The sequence below is a fragment of the Neovison vison genome, chromosome 5, assembly GCF_020171115.1.
Source record: "Neovison vison isolate M4711 chromosome 5, ASM_NN_V1, whole genome shotgun sequence".
In the NCBI taxonomy this organism is placed as follows: domain Eukaryota; kingdom Metazoa; phylum Chordata; class Mammalia; order Carnivora; family Mustelidae; genus Neogale; species Neogale vison.
The window spans coordinates 166,588,593-166,607,629 of NC_058095.1; the positions used below are offsets into that span (position 1 = coordinate 166,588,593).

At 51.5% G+C, this 19,037-nt stretch overlaps 1 protein-coding gene across 1 annotated transcript; it reads right to left on the reverse strand.

Moving 5' to 3' along the window:
* DCUN1D2 (defective in cullin neddylation 1 domain containing 2) lies at window positions 1–18,915 on the reverse strand. The gene is made up of 6 exons (XM_044250168.1): window positions 18,687–18,915; window positions 15,945–16,113; window positions 8,705–8,835; window positions 3,139–3,221; window positions 1,525–1,621; window positions 1–518 (listed from the first exon to the last, which is right to left on the reverse strand). The coding sequence occupies exons 1-6, from the start codon at window positions 18,739–18,741 to the stop codon at window positions 439–441; spliced, it is 615 nt and encodes a 204-aa protein (XP_044106103.1). The 5' UTR covers window positions 18,742–18,915; the 3' UTR covers window positions 1–438.
* Window positions 18,916–19,037: the final 122 nt, after the last annotated feature.

Here is a 19,037-nt window from a genome sequence, read left to right on the forward strand (position 1 = left end):
CCGGGCACCGCCGAGGACACGGTCGCACGTCTTCAGGGGGTGACGGGGGTGACGGGCAGCCGGCGGGAGCCGCGGTCACCGCTGGCGGTCACGGTACATCACGAACGCGGCAGAAGGCCCGGCCGCTCTGCAAACAGCTCCAGTTCCTTTGCTCAAGTAGCATACAGACCATGCAGCGGTCCCTCATGGACGGACGGGGACTGACTAACTGGACTCCTAAAGCGGGCTGGACGCCACGGCTGGCGTCCCAAAGCAGCGTCTTCTGAGGCGCCGCTTCCGGCATCCGGCTCAGCCCTTTCGGCAGCCCGGGGAGGTCAATCCAGAGCCCTGGCTGGCGAGAGCGACTGCCAGGACCAGCGTGTGGGCACAGTGACCGGCCAAGCGTCCCCGTACGGGAAGCACCTCCTCTCAGCATCTCGACGCATCGTAATCTTCTGCCTAGAAAGGGCTGCGCTTGGCGCCCGTGATGACCGGCCGTGCGTACTCCACGAAATCATCGATGAGGACAGGCCATGCTCCTACACGAAAGCAAACACACAGGTTTTTTTTTTTTTTCTTCTTTTTAAATCAACAGTTTAGACCAACAGCTCTACATTCAGACCATTCTCTTACAGGCGATGTCTGCAAGAGCTCCAGTGAGTTTAAGTGTCCCAGCCTGTTACTCTGAAGGAATGGGCCAGTGAAACCCATTTTTCCTGCTCTGGCCAGAGCCAGGTGCCCTTTTCTCCCTGGGCCATCCCCCTCCAGCCCGGGCCACCCCCACGTCCCCCGTGGCCCGGACCACCCCAGATTCTGGGCCCCCCCCGCCGGCAGACACGCACTCACTGTAAGCTCCTTCTCCGCACACGAGCCGCGTCTCGCCACCGCAGCTAAGCTCCCGGGAGCTGGGCTTCTGCCTATGGCCAACCATGCACCCGTCCACTCACACGCGGTCGGCAAGCGGCCGCTCTGTGCCCGGGCGGAGGACAACCACACACATGCACGCCTGGGCCGTGAGCCTTCACTGAGCAGCCCCGAGAGCAGGGACGTGAGGAGGCGCCCCAGAGGCCGCCCCCAGGGTGGACGCCGAGACTGCGCCTCCCTCCCCAGTGTGGCACGGCACCCAGGACGGCGGGCCCGCAAGCGCTCCCTGATGGGCTGTCCTGAGACAGGTGGCAGAGGGACCACAAGATACGGCGTCGTGGGTGTGTCAAGTTCCCGCTGGAATCTTTAGACCCACGTCAGCAGCATGAGGGGAGGTAAGACAGGATGCTATGGTGGTCAGGTGGGTGTGGCTTGGCCACAGGACCCCCCGCACGGCCCCCTTGGAAATGCTTTAGTTTAGGGGATGCTCTCGTCTGGATTGAAACCGCATCTGAAGCCCTCTTCTTCCTTCGTGAGGCTGACGGACGCACCAGAGTGGGCCCTCATCACTGCCGTCACCCCAACTGCACGAAGGCGGCGGACCTGCACCCTGGGGGCAGGGACGGGCAGCGCGCACGGCCGCGGTTCTGCCACCATCTGAAACCGCAGGACTTCCCGTACCTTCTTCATCATAGTTAGACATGTCATCTGCAATCATGTTTCCAAAGTCCAGCAGAAGGTTCCAAGTGTCCCTTGGGATTGATCGTTTGTGATGCTCCTAATACATGAGAGAAAAAACCGCAGATGTGAGAAACAGACCTGACCCTCCAGAGTCCGACCGTCCAGCTGGCCGGGTCCGCAGTCTGGCGCGGACCAAGCAGCACCACACACGCTGCTGGACGTTAGGGACAGTGCAGGCTTCCGGATGAATCTGGAACTACACAGGGCTGGCGGGCAAAGAGGCAAGAGTAGACTTATTTAAAAACAGAATAAACATATAAAATACCAAGATTACATTTCAATCAGATCCTTTACATCCCTACCTCACGCCCACTGGTTCAGACCCAGCCACTGGTTCAGACCCATGCAGGACGAGAGGCAACTGCAGTTGAACACGATTTATTTCCCTCTATGCCAGGATGGGGGATGGTCTAAAAGCATGAGATTCAATACCTGAGCTGCAGGCGGTCCCCGGGGGTCCTGCCCACACGCCCGGCAGGCATGGTCCTCTCCGACCCCCCCCGGGCTGCACAGCGCTCCCCTCTCAAGGGACCCCGCACCCCCCTCACCCCGTCTTTGTGCATTTCTCTAAAGCCACACGTCAGGCCTGCACTCAGCAGCGGCCCCGTGCCCTGCGAGCATTCCACCGACATTCTACCTGCTCTCCTGTCAGGGCTCTGGGGATGTTCCTAAGGTGCCGCCTGCCGCCCCATCTCTGGGAACGTCGGCCACGGAGGTCGCGGGCCCCAAACTAGTAATTGGCGGAGCAGAGTCAACATGGTGGGTGTCTTGGCTTCCCCAGGCCGCTTCAAGGAGGCCCCTAATCACACGGGACCCCTAGGGGAGGCTGGGCCCCAGCTGGGCCGGGGTCTATGCTGCGAGAAGGCCCGCCCCCTCACACGTTCATGGAGGAAGTGACACGGTAGGTCTGGGCACAGTGATGTCATGTGACTATCCTGCAGCAAGACCCCAGGCTCCACACGCTTCCCACCATGACACCTGCTTCCCGTACTCCTCCCGGCGAGGAGAGGCCGCCCCACTAAGGCCCAGCACCGCTCAGAGGCCCGCCTCCAGCACAGACAGGCCGTCTCCCCAGGGGCCAGCTAGCCCTCCTTTTTCCTTCTGGGCTTCAAAACCACGTTTAAAAAAGTGTCAGACTACGAGCGTGCTGCACACCGGGTAACAGTCCAGTCTGGGGCCAGGGTCAACGTCCAGGGCGTGTGTACCTGATGCGTTCTTCAGGAATTCCAAGCTTCTCGGAGGAAGCACAGGGTTAGTTGGTGCCCCTCAGAGAAGGTGGCGGACGGGGGACGGCCCAGATCTGGAGGGCGTCTGAAAGCCTGTCTGGGGCGTTTGTGCGTGGCTCCCTGAACTGATCGGACACCGGCCTTGGGATAGCCCTGCCTGGAGCTCCATGGCCAATGGTGCTCTGCACGGCAGCATGGCCTTGTGGCCACTGTTCGGAACTCCCATGACCCACCACCCGTCCGGAACACCTCGATCAGACAACACAGCCTCGTGATCGGCTGACCCCTCCCACTGGGCACACACAGCAAGCGGCAGAAGGACACTTACCAATAAGAAGGAGTTCCAGAGATCTAAAAATTTAAACCTCCCAGGTAATACTAAATTCCAGTACGCAACAGCCATTTCTAAATCTGGCAAAAAAGAGAAAGAGCAGTTAATAAATCCCAATTTCTTTTTCCACTGCCCAAAACATGACCACTTCCTACCACACCGATATCCACTCCATCACTACAACGCCGCACTGTCACCCAAGGGTGAGGTGAGGCCGAACCCCTACGGAACAGATGTTCCTGGAACGGTGATGTGAGAGCTTGGGGGGTTCGTGACTCAGACGTGCGAACGGTCCTCACACCAGTGCCGGAGACACGCATCCTCGTATGCGTCAGGCTTTCCTCACACCTGACTGGACCGGCCTGGACACCGTTTGCACGCGTCGCTTATTACCAGGGCCTCCCAAGTGGCCCTGCCATTCGCCACCACGGGAGCGGAAAGAGTCAGACTCAGAGGTCAGCCACGCGCGCGCTACGAGGTCTCCACCTTTCTCAAGGCCACGGCTGGGGAGAAAATGTCCACTGACGGACACTTAGCTCCAGCCTGGGTATCAGAGTCCACACTGTCCATCTTCCCCGACACGGACCCTCGCTGCACAGCTCAGGGGAAGACGGTGTCTTACGGAACAGGGTTGCTGAAGTTTAGGACTGTAGGAAATGCTATCCTAAGCCCCAGCTTTTGGAATACTGACTCATTCTCTGCTTACTGTAACTTAAACATCTTTCCTTTCTGCACGCTTGACGTAGCAAGTGCACTAAGAGGCTGAGCTGAGCCTGCCCGTCGGAGCCGACAACTTTCATCTCAGGTGCACAACAAAGCACAGTCGTGATGAAACGGTTTCCTAATTACGTGTTTACATCCAAACATCAGGACGCGCTAATGTGAAAAACAGACAAATAAAAACTGAAGGTAACGGATTCTCTTAAATGCAAAATCTCCAACTAACCACTTTTCAGAAGACTTTCATCTAATTCTTGGTTGGTCCCACTTGGCAACTGACTGAAGCAGGAGGGCAGGGACACCCGGCCGGCGCAGTCGGTTGAACGCGCGACTCCTGGCCTCAGGGCTGCAGGTCTCAGCGCCACGCGGGGGGCAGGGGTTAAACAAGAGTCAGACAGGAAAGTGAAGCCGTCACCTGAGATGCCCAGGAAAACCGCAGAGGCAAAGCAAAGTACGAGTAGCACCAACTTTAAATAAAATGCCTACATTCCCCCCGTTTAAAGTCAATATAGACTTTCTCAGTCTTAAATACGCTGGGGTCTTAATGAGAAAGAGACGGCCAGGAAGTCCGCACACCGGCCGCACGGGACAGAGGACATGGCTTGCTAGCCCCGCCTGCTGCCCTCGGTCGAACACGGAGACCCTCGTGACTCTGAAAGATTGTCAACCGAGATGCACCCCCGTACCCCGGGCCCTGCCCTGCCTCCATCTCTGCCCCTTCCCCTCTGGGAGGGCCTGCAGGCCAGGAGACCGCTCCGAACTCCACGCCAACGCTGGCACAGAAGAGCCGTGGGCGGAGTTCTGCCTAAACCCGTGGCCCAGAGAATCCGGCGGAACAAGAGATGACCGCTGCGGGAGGCCACCACGCTCTGAGGAGCTGGGCGCGTGTGGGGCACAGCCCGAGAGCCCGCACTCCCGGCGGGCCCCCAGGTGATGCCGGCTTGCGGGTCTGCGGATCTCGCTGTGCACGGCCCAAGATAAAAAGTCACGCTGGGCCAGTTCCGTCCTGGTTCTCCGCCCCGGCAAGGCGGCCGGCAATCGTCCCACAGACGTTCTCGCGAGCAGCACCTGCCCTGCCCGTGAACGCAGCCGTTTTCCTTCGAACATCAAAAGGGAAGAATCCCGTATGTTGCAAAGTAAATGTTCCGCACAAGTAAACATTTTTTTCTTTTTTTTTTTTTAAAGATTTTATTTATTTATTTGACAGAGAGAGATCACAAGTAGGCAGAGAGGCAGGCAGAGAAAGAGAGAGAGAAGGAAGCAGGCTCCCTGCCGAGCAGAGAGCCCGACGCGGGACTCGATCCCAGGACCCTGAGATCATGACCCGAGCCGAAGGCAGCGGCTTAACCCACTGAGCCACCCAGGCGCCCACAAGTAAACATTTCTAATGGAAACTTAGCTACGCTGAAGACCCTACGGTGACAGAATGAAGCAGACACAAGGGCCACCATTTCACGGCCAAGAGAAGTGCTGCCATTTTGAAATTTGGATCAAACTAATTATCACTTTGAAAACCGAAATGAAATAAGATCCAAGAATTAAGCTGCTCAAAACAAAGCACTACCAAAGCTTCCCTTTGGAAGCATAATAATTAGCTCAGACCTGAGTTGGCCAAATTTGAGGAGCGCGCAGGAGGAGCATTTCTGGTTCGCGTGAGCAGGACACAGGGAAAAGCAGGAAACAGAGAGAAGTCAGGAGAAGAAACGCAGCTTAGGAAGAAATCCTGCCCGACAGCAGAAAGGGCGCCGGTCCTTCCCCGAGGGGCCTTCTTACAGGTGCCCGCGGCAGAGCACGAGTCCAGCCAGACCGTCCAGCCCCGAGCGTCGGTCTCCGGAAAGGCCCGGCACCGCGGGGCCCGAAGCCCTCACAGCACCGCTAGCCACAGGCTGTAACCCCTAACGGTGCTTCGCCTCCGCCTCCGAGCAAGGAATGGATCGGAACAGAGATGATAAAGCAAAAGTTTTAGTTCCTCAAGTGAAATGTCAGCCCCTGGACGAGTCGTCTTGGGCAGACCTATCGGGGCCACCGTAAAAACTGGGAAAACCCCACATCGAAACCCCCAGAAAGTAACTGGTGAGGCCAGGACGTGGAGACGGCGCCACTGCTCGGCCAGCGACAAGGTCAAGAGGGGCCCCGGTGGAAACAGTACGGCGGCTCCTCGGGAACAGCACGCACTGTCCGCGGTCAGCCGTGTGCCGACAAGGCCCGGAGCGGAGAAGCAGGGGCTCGGGCAGCCAAGCGACGAACCGCGTGCAGGGCAGCGCTCCTCACGGCGGGTGAGGGCCGGACGCGACCCGAGTGTCGCCGCGGAGAAGCGTGTGAGCAAAACGTGGCGTGCGCGGGGACTGTCTCTCAGCCTCAGAAGGAGGGACACCACGCAGCCACGGGGAGTCTGGAGAACACTGCGGTGACAGGAATTAACGAGCCACAAAAGGTCACACGCCGGGAGTCGACCCTGCACAGACCGGGCGGGGAGCAGGTGGCGTCAAGGGGCGGGGTCCGGCGCTCGCTCGGTGAGGAGAGCAGCCCTGAACCAGCATCTCAGAAGCCCAAGAAAGTAACTTCACATAAAAATGAGCGAGCAAAAAGCATGACACTTCCTCCCAAGAAAACACGATACTGCAGACAGATGTGCTCTCCGGGAGAGCGAGACCTCCCGTTTCAAGCAGGCGCAGAGATGGAGAAATGACAGACGCGGGAGAACAGCCACGAGCGCGGAGACGCCGGAGAGGACGAAGCTCGGGAACCAGAAGCGGAAAGGTCAGGAGGCGGACCCGGCAAAGAGGCCCGACGGGCAGCGGCTCGAGGGCAAGCGGCGGACGGGGAAGGCAGCTCGGCCGGCGGAGCGAGCCGGGAGCTGCGAGGCTTTTCCCAAGGACGCCGGGGAAACGGCCCGTGATCTCGGCCTGGGAAAAGGCACAGAAGCAAGCGCTTACCCTGCCGTCCCTAGATGACCGTGCTGCTGGGAGTGACGCGTCTCCTCGCCAGCGTCCTCCACGTCAGACGTGACAGAACGACAGAGGTGGCCACGGCGGGCAGACGGACGTGGGCCGTCGCAGAAGCAGCGGCGGGCGTCCCGAACAGCAGCTGGCCGAGGCGAGCCGACGCAGACGGCCCTCACGGCCTACAGTGTCCCCGGAGGCCGGATGCGCCGGCCTGGGACAGCCGCAGGCAAGCACCAGCACCACCGCGCAGGGGACCAGCCCCCTTATGGGGTGTCACGGAGGCAGTTAATGTTTCACCCATTTTTCTTAGCTGTGCTGACATAATTAAAATGCACTACTCATTCTGTTGGTTAAACCAGAGGCTGGCCGTCCAGGCCTGCCAGCCCAGATGGCAGGGCGGGCGATTCAGGAAGCGGTCTGGGACCCCCGACCTTCCCCCAGCCTCTGCCTCTTTTGCAGACGGCCCCTTGAGGGCCAGGCACACCTCGGAAGCCGTCCCTATACACCACACTGCCTTCCGTGGCGGCCCCCTGATCCTGCCACGGTGCCACGGTGGTAACAGCCATAAGGATGGAATTTTCCGGGTGTGTAAGTCTGTACCGCTGGGAACAGAGCCGCCATCTTTCAGACGAAAGCAAAGCGGAGGTGCAAAGTGTCCTCAGACAGCCAGGGCCGCGGACGGAGTCTTTCCAGCTGGCTCTGAGGCAGGCAGGTAGGAGGCGAACGTTGTCTGTGTCAGAGCGAGAGCAAAAGGCAGGGGCTGATGTCATGGAGACCCCACCGCACAGGGCAAGACGACGTTCCAATCAGCCAATGGTCACAGTGAGCTTGACCAAAGTCACACCAGTCCCCTCCCCCGGGGAACCGAAGAGCCTGCCCGCCCTCCCCCGCCCTGTCCCGTTCTGAGACAGAAGAGCCTGCCACCCCCATTCTGGGGCAGAAGAGCCTCCCCCCTCCCCAACTCCGGGACAGAGTAGCTTGCTCCCTGCCCCAGCTCTGGCACAGAAGAGGCCCCCCTCCATTCTGGGACAGAAGACCTCTCAGTGTGCACCTGCATTTCATGTGCTGAGAGAAGGAAGAGCGTCTGAGACAGAAGGGGCCAGAAGGCTCACACACACGGCTCACACACCTGCAAACGTGCACGAGTGAAATTGGGCCCTGAGATCAGCGGTTTCCAGTGGGATTTTCTATCCATAGATTCTCAAGCCTCTTTTGGTTTCCTACTTAAATCTGGTTAATTTATAATAGCGCTTTATATTTGAGAGCGGCTTCTTCAAAACATTCTAATGCACCTGCTGAAGCCTATTTAAAGACCACGTAAGGCCCCGCTCTAAACCTGTAAGACTTTTTACTGAACTAACCATATCTGTTAAAGAGAAATAAATTATATGGTACTCAGGAGGAAAAACAAATGAAAATAAGCAGGATAAAGCCCTCAAAAAAACCAAAACAGACTGAACATTTAAGTTAGGAATTTCTCAAAATAAGTCATATTACAGCACAACTTTCGACTCGGCAAGAAGCATGGACATGTGACCCAGGGCCCATCAGAACCGTGTTCTGCCTCCAGACCAGGACAGGACTCCTGTCCCACCCACGGGTCACGCACCTCCTGAGGCAAACACTCCTGTCAACACGGATTGATTTCTCTGACCCGCGAGTCAATGCAACAGAACAGGGAGCGTTTGCAAATCAGTTTACATTTTGACATTTAAACACTGACACCCAGAAGTGGAGAGTGACCACCGCGTGGCGAGGGTGGAGGGCGGCCCGGCCCCGCGTGCCGGGAGGAGACGGCTACGGCGGAGCCCTGCGGGCAGGACCGACACGGGGCTGGTCGGACCCCCTCTCGGTCTCAGGAGGATGTGACTTCTCGTGACGGTGGACTTTACACTCACCTAAACCCTTCTGCCCGGGGTTTTTAGCGAAGGAAAAGGTAAACTGATAAAAGTCCTTAAACTTGACCGGGTCCTTCAGCTCCTGCTCCAGTCTTGGCAGAAGGGCCCGCAGCTTCTCCGTGCTGTCGCACCTGCGGGGAGAGACAGAGCGCGCCGTGGCCCAGGCAGCCGCGCCTTCCCGCGGGCTGCAGCGGCCCGAGGCTCGGGTCCGGGAGGCGCACCGCTGGCGGGCCTCCTGACCCCGCGAAATGGACCCCAGCATTCCAGAACCGCCGGAGGGGATGGCCGCACAGCTCTGCTCGCACACCGACCCTCCGACCTATAGGTGGTCGGCGGGCGAACTCTACACTACGTGTTACACCCTCACTAGAAATAAAGGAAAAAACAAAGCCCGCGACTGCTTGTCTTCCCTGTGCGAGCTGGAGCACAGGCCCACTTTCACCCACACGCAGGCCCAGGCCCTGACGACAGGCGGGCACGTCGGACGGACCCCTCTGGCCGCCGCCACCCCCCCGCCCCGGTGGCACCGAGCCGCTGGGCCGGCCTGCGAGCTCCTCCGCTTGGGGTCACTTCCTTCCGGCTCAGGTCAAAACTCCGAGCATGAGGGACACAGAGCCGCTGCTGGAAAACTGGGTTTTCCAGGTGGGGACGGGGGGACACAGGGGAGGGGACCACGGGCACTTATCAGGATGAACGCTGAGTCAGGTGCATGACTGTTTAACCGCTCCGTGGCTCACCTGAAACTACTAGAACGATACATTAATTAGACTGGAATTTAAAAAATAAATTACCTTAAAATAAGTCAATAGATAAATAATAAAACTGGATTTTCCTCCAAGAAGTCAACAACCTTTAAGAATATTAAAAAGTGGGGTGCCTAGGGGCCTTAGTGAAGTGTCTGGCTTCGGCTCAGGTCATGATTCAGGGTCCTGGGATCGAGCCCCGCATCGGGCTCCCTGTTCGGCGGGGAGCCTGCTTCCTCCTCTGCCCCTCCCCTTGCTCCTGCTCTCCCTGTCCCACGTGCACGCTCTCACTCTCTCAAATAAATAAACAAAATCTTTTTTTTTAAATTATGAGAGTATTAAAAAGCTTTTAGAGCAGAAATCTAGAATAAGAAACCGTAAAATCTGTCTTTGCAGCTTGACTCCCCGGCACAGAAAAGTACGAGCAGGCCGCGGAGATGCGTGGCCCCACTTGGCGGGGCTTCGCAGGGCACAGAACGCCGGATGGCAGTGGCCGTGAGCCCAGGAGGTGCAGGCCTACAGCTCCCGGGACCCCCAAGGAGGGTGGTTGGGGCAGCGCCTTTCCCAGCACTGGCCTTCCCTCTGGGGGGCTGCTCCGGGCCCTCCCATGCGCCTGCATCACCCCCAAACGAGCAGTGCTTAACAGTTCGCTGTCCCGACTCTGTCCATCATGGAACTCACGGTGTGATTTCCGCGCCGAGTCTGTGAGGCCCCGGTCTGCCGGCTCAGGGGAGTCCTTCTCTGTGCTGAGGCGCACGGCCCTGCATTCAGATTTCCTAACTTACGTGTCCCACTGGTGGTAACTATTCTGGCTGTTTCTAGTTTTCTGGTAACAAGGACGGCTGTTAAAAGGGTCTCCATACATGCATCCTGGCGCACACATACGTGTGCTGGGTTAGGCACAAGCCCCAGTGGGCCGGTTGGGTCACCAGGTCCACAAACCTCCAGGGATGAGGTATCACTGTTTCCAGAAACCGTCCGCCTCACGTGCCCGCCAGCAGCACAGCAGGGCTCCTGTTCGCCCCGTTTCCGCTGTTACGTGTGACTATGTCTTACCTTAGCCGTTTCACAGTCGGGTCGGCTGTGGTTTTAACCCCTACTTCCCGTACGTCAGTAAGCCTTGTGCTGTGACTGGCTATTTGGAAATTCTCTTGAAGTGCCTATCAAGTCTCCTGCCCATTTTCAGTTAGGTATCTTTTTCCTATTGTTTCCCAGGCTTTCTTTACATATGAAGGACACAAGCCTTTGTCAGCTGAGCTTGGTTGAAGTTCTCTCTCCCAGAACACGGACTGCCTTCTCACTTCCTTGGTGGTGTTTCTTGATGATCAGTTCTTACTTTTAGCATACACCCTATCAGTCTTCCTTTCCACAGTGTCTGCTTGCTGTGTTCAGATTTTCCCTACAGCATGGTCATCAAAAGATAGTCTCCTCCTTGATTTTCCCAGAGGCTTCTGGCTTTTGCCTTTAGGCTTTCACACAGACAACTACGATCCACTGGGAGCTGATTTTTTACACACGGCGTGAGGTAGGGATCAGGGTAAGTTTTCCTCCCCGTGAGTAGCCAAGGCTCACAGAAATGTGTACTGAAAAGGTTTCTTTCCTCACTGCTCTGAAGTGCTGCCTGGCAATAGTCTGGGTGCCTGTGTACATGGATTTGTTTCTTGTTCCCCGCCCTGTCCCACTGGCCCAATTGCCTCCATAGTGCCGTGTAGTCTTAATTACTGTAGCTTGAAAAGTCCTAATTAGTTGAGAGAGCAAACCCTCCCCTTGCTAAGAACTGCTGACTAGTCCTGCCTGCATTTTCATACACATTCCAAATCCATCTGTCAAATTACACAAACTACTACTTATTGGGGTTTTGACGGATAGTTCACTGAGTTCAAAGACAAATTTAGGGATAAAATACTGACTGTTCCAATCTACGAATGAGTTCATGTCCCTATTTACTCAGGTTTCCTGCATCTCATTGAGTTATTTATTCTCGAGGTAGCACACATCTTTAATCAGATTTATCCTAGGAGTTTTGTATTTCTGATGCTACTGAAAACAATTAAAAAAAATTTTAAATTCACTTTGCTTTGTTGTGTTGTTGCATTCAGCATTCTTAAAATAAGACTGATTTTTGTTTGCTGATCTTTGGTCCTGCAGTCTGGCTAAACTCACTTATTGATTCGAACATTCTACCTATGGATCAGACCAGCTAACACCTCCTGTTCCACGCTGATAAAAGTAGGCATTCATGTTCCAGTTACATATATATCCTGCAGGATCTGGCAGGAATTGGAGGTCAGCTTAAGGACAGTCCCTTGTATTCCTGGTTTGTGCCAAATTCTCTCTTTTTTAAATTAAAAAATTTTTTTTTCAATTTTTCAAGTCAAAAAATTATGAATGGAATTGAATTTTATCAAACCCATTTTATGGATTTGAGATAACTCTCCCTTTTCTGTTGCTAATACATGACATTGATTGACTTTGTAATGTTAAATCTCACAATCCTGGGCTATAACAAACTTTGTCATGATAAATTATCCTGGTTTTTTGGTTGATTTGTTTTGGGAAATGGATTTAGTTAGCTGATAATTTGTCTATGATTTTTGCACTTATGCATCTTGTGAATCTTGACTAGGAGTGGCCAATAATTTTCCATTCTCACACATCCTCTTGGGCTTGCTTGGGCAGCACATTTCCTAGAATATCTTTTCTGGGTTTTGTTATCCAGGTTGTTTTGGCCGCAAAACAAATTAGAAAATGTTTCTTCCGCTATGACTCTTTAAGGAGGTTGTGTGAAGTTGGTGGTATTCTCTTCATTAAATGTTTTGTAGGATGTGCTGGTGCACCAATCCTGGCCACTTGTTTTCTTTTTGAGAAGGTTTTAAATTACAAGTTCAAATTTAAGAGCTACAGAACTACTTATGTGTCCATTTCAGTAAATTGTATTTTTAAGAGAACTCCTCTCTTGCACCCAGTTTTTCACATCTACTAGCAGAGGGCTGTTGGGAATATATTCTTACATTGCACCATCTATAAGATCTACGGGGATGTATCCCTTTTCATTCCATGTTGGTTATTTGTTACCTAATATTTTTATAAGTGTTTTCAAATGGAAACCTTCTGGCTTTATGGATTCTGTCTTTTAGCTTCATTTCTATTTCCTTAAATTACTGCCTATTTAAGAAAATGAATTCCCTCTGTACTCTTTAATTTTCCTGTTCTTTTCTACTTCTTGAGATGGATGCTTTCCTTACTGATTTTCAACTCTTCCTTCTAAAATATGCATTTAAGAAGTTGAATCCTGCAAGTTTTCATGTGTAGCGTTTTCTTCATGATTCAAAGTATTTTCTAATTTCCACTGTAACGTCTTCTTACTCCCAAGGGTTGTTCAGGAGTATATGATAACCACACACATTTCAACCTATCAAGTTATCTTTTTGTTCTACCTTAACTGCATTGTGGTCAGAACATACTTTGTATCATTTTAATCCTTTGAAATTTGTTGCAACTTATTTTACAGTACAGTTTGTAATGCATATTTATAAACGGTCTACTCCTCTTCTGAAAAGAGTATGTGTTCAATATCAAAAGCCATGTTCCAAGTATGTCCATTAGGCCATTGGTAGCGCTGCCCAAATTTCCTATTTCCTTAGTGATTTTTCACCTCCTCATTCTATCAGTTGCTAAGATGTGTGTGAGAATTCCCCATTTTGATTGTAGACTTGTATCTTTCTCTTAAAGTGCTTATTTTTACTTTAAATAATTCATTGCCTTCCATGTGAAATAAACCTTTCCTCATAATGAAACGTCCTTCATTACCCTAGAATTACTTCTTGTTTTAAAGCTTATTTTAATATTGACATAGCCACACCAAATTTTTTTTTGGTTAAATGTTTGCAAATTCTGTCAACTTTTATCCTTCAAATTGTTCTGTGTCCTGATGTTTTAACCACATCTATGGTAAACGTATCCACAATAGTTATTTTCTAAAATCCATCCAGTATTTAGTTCACCTACATTTCATGCAGTTATGTAAATGCTGACACATCGGCTTCCAAGTCTCCATTCTACTGTGTGTTTGCTGCTTGTCCTGCGTTCAGCTGATTTTCCTTATGTTCTTTCTTTGTCTCATGTTCTTTTGGATTGAATTTTTTATCACTTTATTCTTACTCAGTTAGGAATTATACATAAACTACACACTACCATTTTTATAATGATTGTAACATACACAAAGAGAGCAAGTATTTTCTCCCACTGTTCTGCCTTTTTAATAGTGTCTTTTCTTAAGGAGAGCTCTTAATTGTGCCGAAGCCCAGCTCAGCCATTTTTCCGTTACGGCTAGCGCTTTTTATCCCTTCTCTAAAAATCTGTCCCTTGATCTGGGTTTTAATAAAGACATTCTCCCACGTTTTGCTGAGAACTTTAGAGCGTTCCGTGTCCTGTACAGGAGTGCAAGCCAGCCCGCACGATCTCTAGCCGTGGCCCGGGCTTGCACGTGGGGCCCGAGCAGACGTGGTCTCAGGCTCACCCGGTAACTTCAGTGTCAGCGGCTAAAAGGAATCTTCTCCGCATCGGAATGACCAACACTGACAAGCAATCTTCAGATGGAAGTAGGAAGACTCCACGACTTTGCTTCGAGACTTGCGCAGGGCTACAGGAGCAAAGCCCATGTGCGCGGGCCAGGGGGAGGCCCACCAAGTACAACACAGTCCAGAAGCGGGTCCACAGCGCGTCCACTTCTTGTTTTCACGACGACGTCAAGGAATCTCTTAACATTTACTCAGATCACTTACGAATCCGCAAGCCTCCAGAGCAAGGATGTAGCAACAACTGTTAAATGCAGGTGTTCCAACCACTGTCAGGAGTTAATGGCTGGGGAAACGTGTGAAAAATAATAATGGAGCCGACGTAAACCCAAAGTATTTTTTAAGGCTTAGTGCTGTTTATGTGACAACCACCTTTTACATCCCTAAAAGCACCGAGGATGTCTCTATGACATACTAAGCACTGCGCTGCGCACACGGCCCTGCAGGGCCTACAGAGGGCCGTCCCTTTCTCCCGCCCTGTGAGACACGGAGCGCAGCCCCTCTGCTCGGTGCCGACTTCCAGTCTTCGGTCACACTCTGTGTACTCCGCACAGGGAGGCATGAATTGGTCCAACACGTTTTGGGAAGGTTCACACTCAAAACCTTTAAAATATGTTTTTAACTTTTAACACTTAGTAGGATAATAGGACTTTAATAAATTTACCTGTACGACATATTTCTAGATAATGCCTAAGAAATGGCAGAAAGTGTTTCCAGAAGAAGCACTTAATTCCCGAATCTCCCACCTGGGGGAGCGTCCGGCAGATGGGAAGCACGGCGCCGAGAATGCTGCTTTAACAGGTGCTTCCATCCTAAACATTCCCTGAGTCCTCCGCGGCGTTCCTGGCGCACAGAACACGAAGCCACATGTTGTCCCGCAGGGTCACCGTGATGTCTTTGGTTTGGTTTTACACAACCAGCGGCAATAGGGTAAGTCCTGCAAGTGTCTGTCATCTCACAGACAAGGCTAAGAAATATCACACATTCATCAGCTTAGTAGAAAAAATGAATGTTCTATTTTTTCCCCTGGGATGCTGTATAATCCACGCCTTAAGAACATGTTTAACTTAGACTTTCCAGCTCCTTCAGCAGCTAAAAATAAGCCAGTTTAAGCTGTCAACACTGAAATATCACAGTATCAGCAAGGCAAGCAAGTTGGCATTTATACTACCCCATGAGATAGCTCAGTAAGCTTAACGATCAAAAGACATTTGTGTCACATGATTTCATTTACTTCTCCGACTGAACTGACAAGTGAGAAACATCTTAAGTTATTAATGAAGTTTTTATTCCCACCCTGTGAGAATAGAGAAGTGTTACAAGCAAAAAACCAAAATGATATTTTATTGATGATTAACACAAATAATACATTTAGGACACAGAATCCAGAAATGAATGGCTGAAAACAAACAAAAACACCCTGATGTCTGCTGTACATTCAAAACTGGAAGGATAAAATTTAAAAAGAAAAAAGTAAAAAGTAACAAAAGGGATTAATCTGAATTAAAGTATTAAATAAAACTTTACTTGGAAAGGCTTAATAGAGCAGATTAGAGGCACAAAAAATTTATAAGATACACACAGAAAATAAATTAATTTGAAATTAATGTTTATAGGTTGTTGAAAAATAATGTTGAAAGTACCATCCTTTTAAAAAACATTTAAACCGGGACGCCTGGGTGGCTCAGTTGGTTAAGCAGCTGCCTTCGGCTCAGGTCATGATCCCAGCGTCCTGGGATCGAGTCCCACATCGGGCTCCTTGCTCGGCAGGGAGCCTGCTTCTCCCTCTGCCTCTGCCTGCTTCTCTGTCTGCCTGTGCTCGCTCTCTCTCCCTCTCTCTCTGACAAATAAATAAATAAAATCTTTAAAAAAAAAATAAAATAAAATAAAAAACATTTAAACCAAGACCAATTTACTCACCCAAGCTCTGTCATACCAGCCATAAACTCCTTTTTGCTAAATTCGCACTGCGTCGCCGCCCCGAACCTCCAGGCTATGACCAAAACGCTGACACTGGCAGGATCTAGGCTCAGGTCATCACAAAACTGCTGAATCCCGTCAATTCCAATTTTATTTTCATCTTGTGGGTCTACAGTTAAAATCAAGAGAGAAAGAAATTTTGCTGCTTTGAAAAGTAGCACTCACAGGGGTGGTTGGAGTCCCAGCCCGAGCAAGCATGTCTTGGAGACATCAGCCGACGGAACACGATTTTTTACTGTGCGTGGAACGGCAATAAAGAGTAATTTACCCAGATAAAAGCCCTATTTTAAACATCAAGGTTACTGGACTTCAGGAGAAGAAAAAAAGAGTACTGCAACTTCTTTGAGAAGACTTCATCATTTAAAAAATATTTGATTTCTGTAAAGTAAAATACAAATTCCGGTTTACACAATTCTAGTTTGCCCAAAGGCAAACTCTACCAAAACCACTGCATTGCGGGCGCCGAGGTGGGGAACTTGTGACTCTTAGGTCAAGGTCGTAAGTTTGAGCCCTACACTGGGTGCAGAGATTACTCAGAAATTTTAAGAAATCTGCAATTAAAAAAAAAAATACTGCATCTATAAAGTGTTTACAATATTGGAAGTTTTTGCCACAACACTGCCAAAACAAGAAACTGATGTTTTTCTTTTTAAAGTGATTTCATTTGCTATAATTTTAGTGCTACTGTACATTTAGGTTGCAAAATCATTTAGTTCACGCATCCACATTTAATAGCTTAGAAACTCAGGACTTCCTCACTTCCCATTTCTGGTTTAGAAATGAAATTAAGGAATTTAGGGGCGCCTGGGTGGCTCAGTGGGTTAAGCCGCTGCCTTTGGCTCAGGTCATGATCTCAGGGTCCTGGGATCGAGTCCCGCATCGGGCTCTCTGCTCGACAGGGAGCCTGCTTCCTCCTCTCTCTCTCTCTGCCTGCCTCTCTGCCTACTTGTGATCTCTCTCTGTCAAATAAATAAATAAAATCTTAAAAAAAAAAAAAGAAATTAAGGAATTTAGTTTCTTTATCAGAAAATCAAATAGTAAAATCTCTTAGAAAAATCTCAGTGAGACGTCACCAAACTAGCCTAACGAGTAATTTCCAACAGAATGCGTGTATACTTACACATCATCATGACTCACGTGTTAATTCTGTTGGCTATTCGGAAGGTACCAATAGAAAGTTTGTAGCTTCTTTGCTCAAATGAAGATTAAATGTGATACACTTTTCTTCCATCATACAAAATTTAACTGTGGTCACTTAAGTACTATATGCTACATTTTTATAAGCATGTCGTCACCAAAATAAAATAAAATAAAATAAAAGTATGCTGTAATTTAAACAAACGAGAGCACAGGCTTCCTGCAGCCCGTTGCCCGTGTAAGGAGAGAACAGCCGCCCCCGGCCTCTGCTCCTCACCCTTCCTATTGCCCAGAGCTCCCACAGTCCCGGATGCCCAGAAGGGCACACCTGCCCTCAGTGCCGGCTGGTAGATCTCAGGTGCACTGGGAACTGGAGCTGCGGAAATGCTCTCATTTGCATACATTAACATAACAACAGACTCATCTTCTCCAGTCTTTGGACAACATATTTATTTCTAGACCCCAAGATGACTGCATAATGTGTCTACTTTAAATGACAAGTACATGAATAAAATTAAATGATAAAAAGATGCTGCTTAAACTACAGAAGCAGCTCTCACTAAGTATTTTTTTTAAAGACATATTTGAATCGCTTCAGGAGGGGCACCCGGGGGGCTCAGTGGGTCAAGCCTCTGCCTTCAGCTCAGGTCGTGATCTCAGGGTCCTGGGATCGAGTCCCGCATCGGGCTCTCTGCTCAGCGGGGAGCCTGCTTCCCCCTCCCCCTCTGCCTGCCTCTCTGCCTCCTTGTGATCTCTGTCAAATAAATAAGTAAATCTTTATAAATAAATGAACAAGAAAAGAATACATAAATAAGAATTTAAAGCCCAGGAGTTACTCTGTTTGGGTTAATACTTGTTTAAATGAGGTTTTTGTTTTTGTCTTTAAATTCCGTTAATAGAAGGTTAAGCTCAGGAACCGGCAGAAAGAAAAAACAGAGAGACCCTGGCTAGTTGTTGCCCCGGACTCCAGTGCCGAGGGACACGCGAGGCGCCACCTGACGTCCGGCCGGACGCGAGCAGCCTCGCCGCAGAGACGGAGTCCGGCAGCACGGCCCGTCGTCTGTGACAGGAAGAGCCGCATTCTAAGCGCTGACGGCAAAGAAACAGCACCGGTCCCCAATGCACAGCGCAAACGTTTCCTTGGTAAAAGCGTTCCCCTGCGGTTCCTCAACAGTGCAGGGCTCCGGGCCACGGCGCGGGGGCCGGGGTGGGCAGAAAGGGGACTTCTACCCTGGGGCCAGAGTTACTTCTTGACCCGCCTCCTCCCCAGAACCCTCCGGCTCCCACAGCAGTGTGCCCGGGACAGCAGCCCGCAGGCGAGGCACACGCCGCAGACCCGTCCCATCCCCCCAGCCCAGCCGCTCTCGGTCCCCGGTCCACGTTCCTGTCCAACAGGCTGCATGTTGCAGCTGAGTCCAGAAAGAGGAGGAAGAACCTTCTGGAGGTCTCGAGAACTCAGCACAAGAAGCCAGAATACGCCCTCCGTTCCCCGGGGCTGGAAGCGAGCTGCCGGCCGGCCGCCCCCCGCTCCCCGGCCGCGCTCACCTTTGTACCTGTCGTACAGCTGCTCCAGCTTCTTCCTGTCCACCCCGCTTCTCATGGGTGCCTGGAGGCAAGCGTCTGGGTCCGGCAAAAACTCGTCTGTGGCCGCGTCTGCTTTCCGCTCATCCTGCGCTATGTGGCAGGCCACGGGGAGGAAATGCCATAAACCCGGGCCCCTGCTCTTCCGAGATGACCTCTGTGTACGCAGCAGGAAAGCCAACACCACCGGACCAGAGCTTCAGCATCCCATGACTCTGCTGGTGCTCTGGCTGGACTTGGCTGCTTCCCCCGGGTCAGCCTCTCCGCAGAACTTGGGGACGACACGTCTCGCTCTTCATCGGTTGGGAAGACCGC

Excerpts from the sequence above, each read along its gene's own strand:
- DCUN1D2 (XM_044250168.1), bottom strand. The coding sequence starts at position 18,741 with ATGAGAAGCGGGGTGGACAGGAAGAAGCTGGAGCAGCTGTACGACAGG. Across the intron at positions 16,114-18,686 it reads GCTGTACGACAGGTACAAAG|ACCCACAAGATGAAAATAAA; the intron begins GTGAGCGCGGCC and ends TTTTAACTGTAG. Across the intron at positions 8,836-15,944 it reads GCTGGTATGACAGAGCTTGG|GTGCGACAGCACGGAGAAGC; the intron begins GTGAGTAAATTG and ends CTCTCCCCGCAG.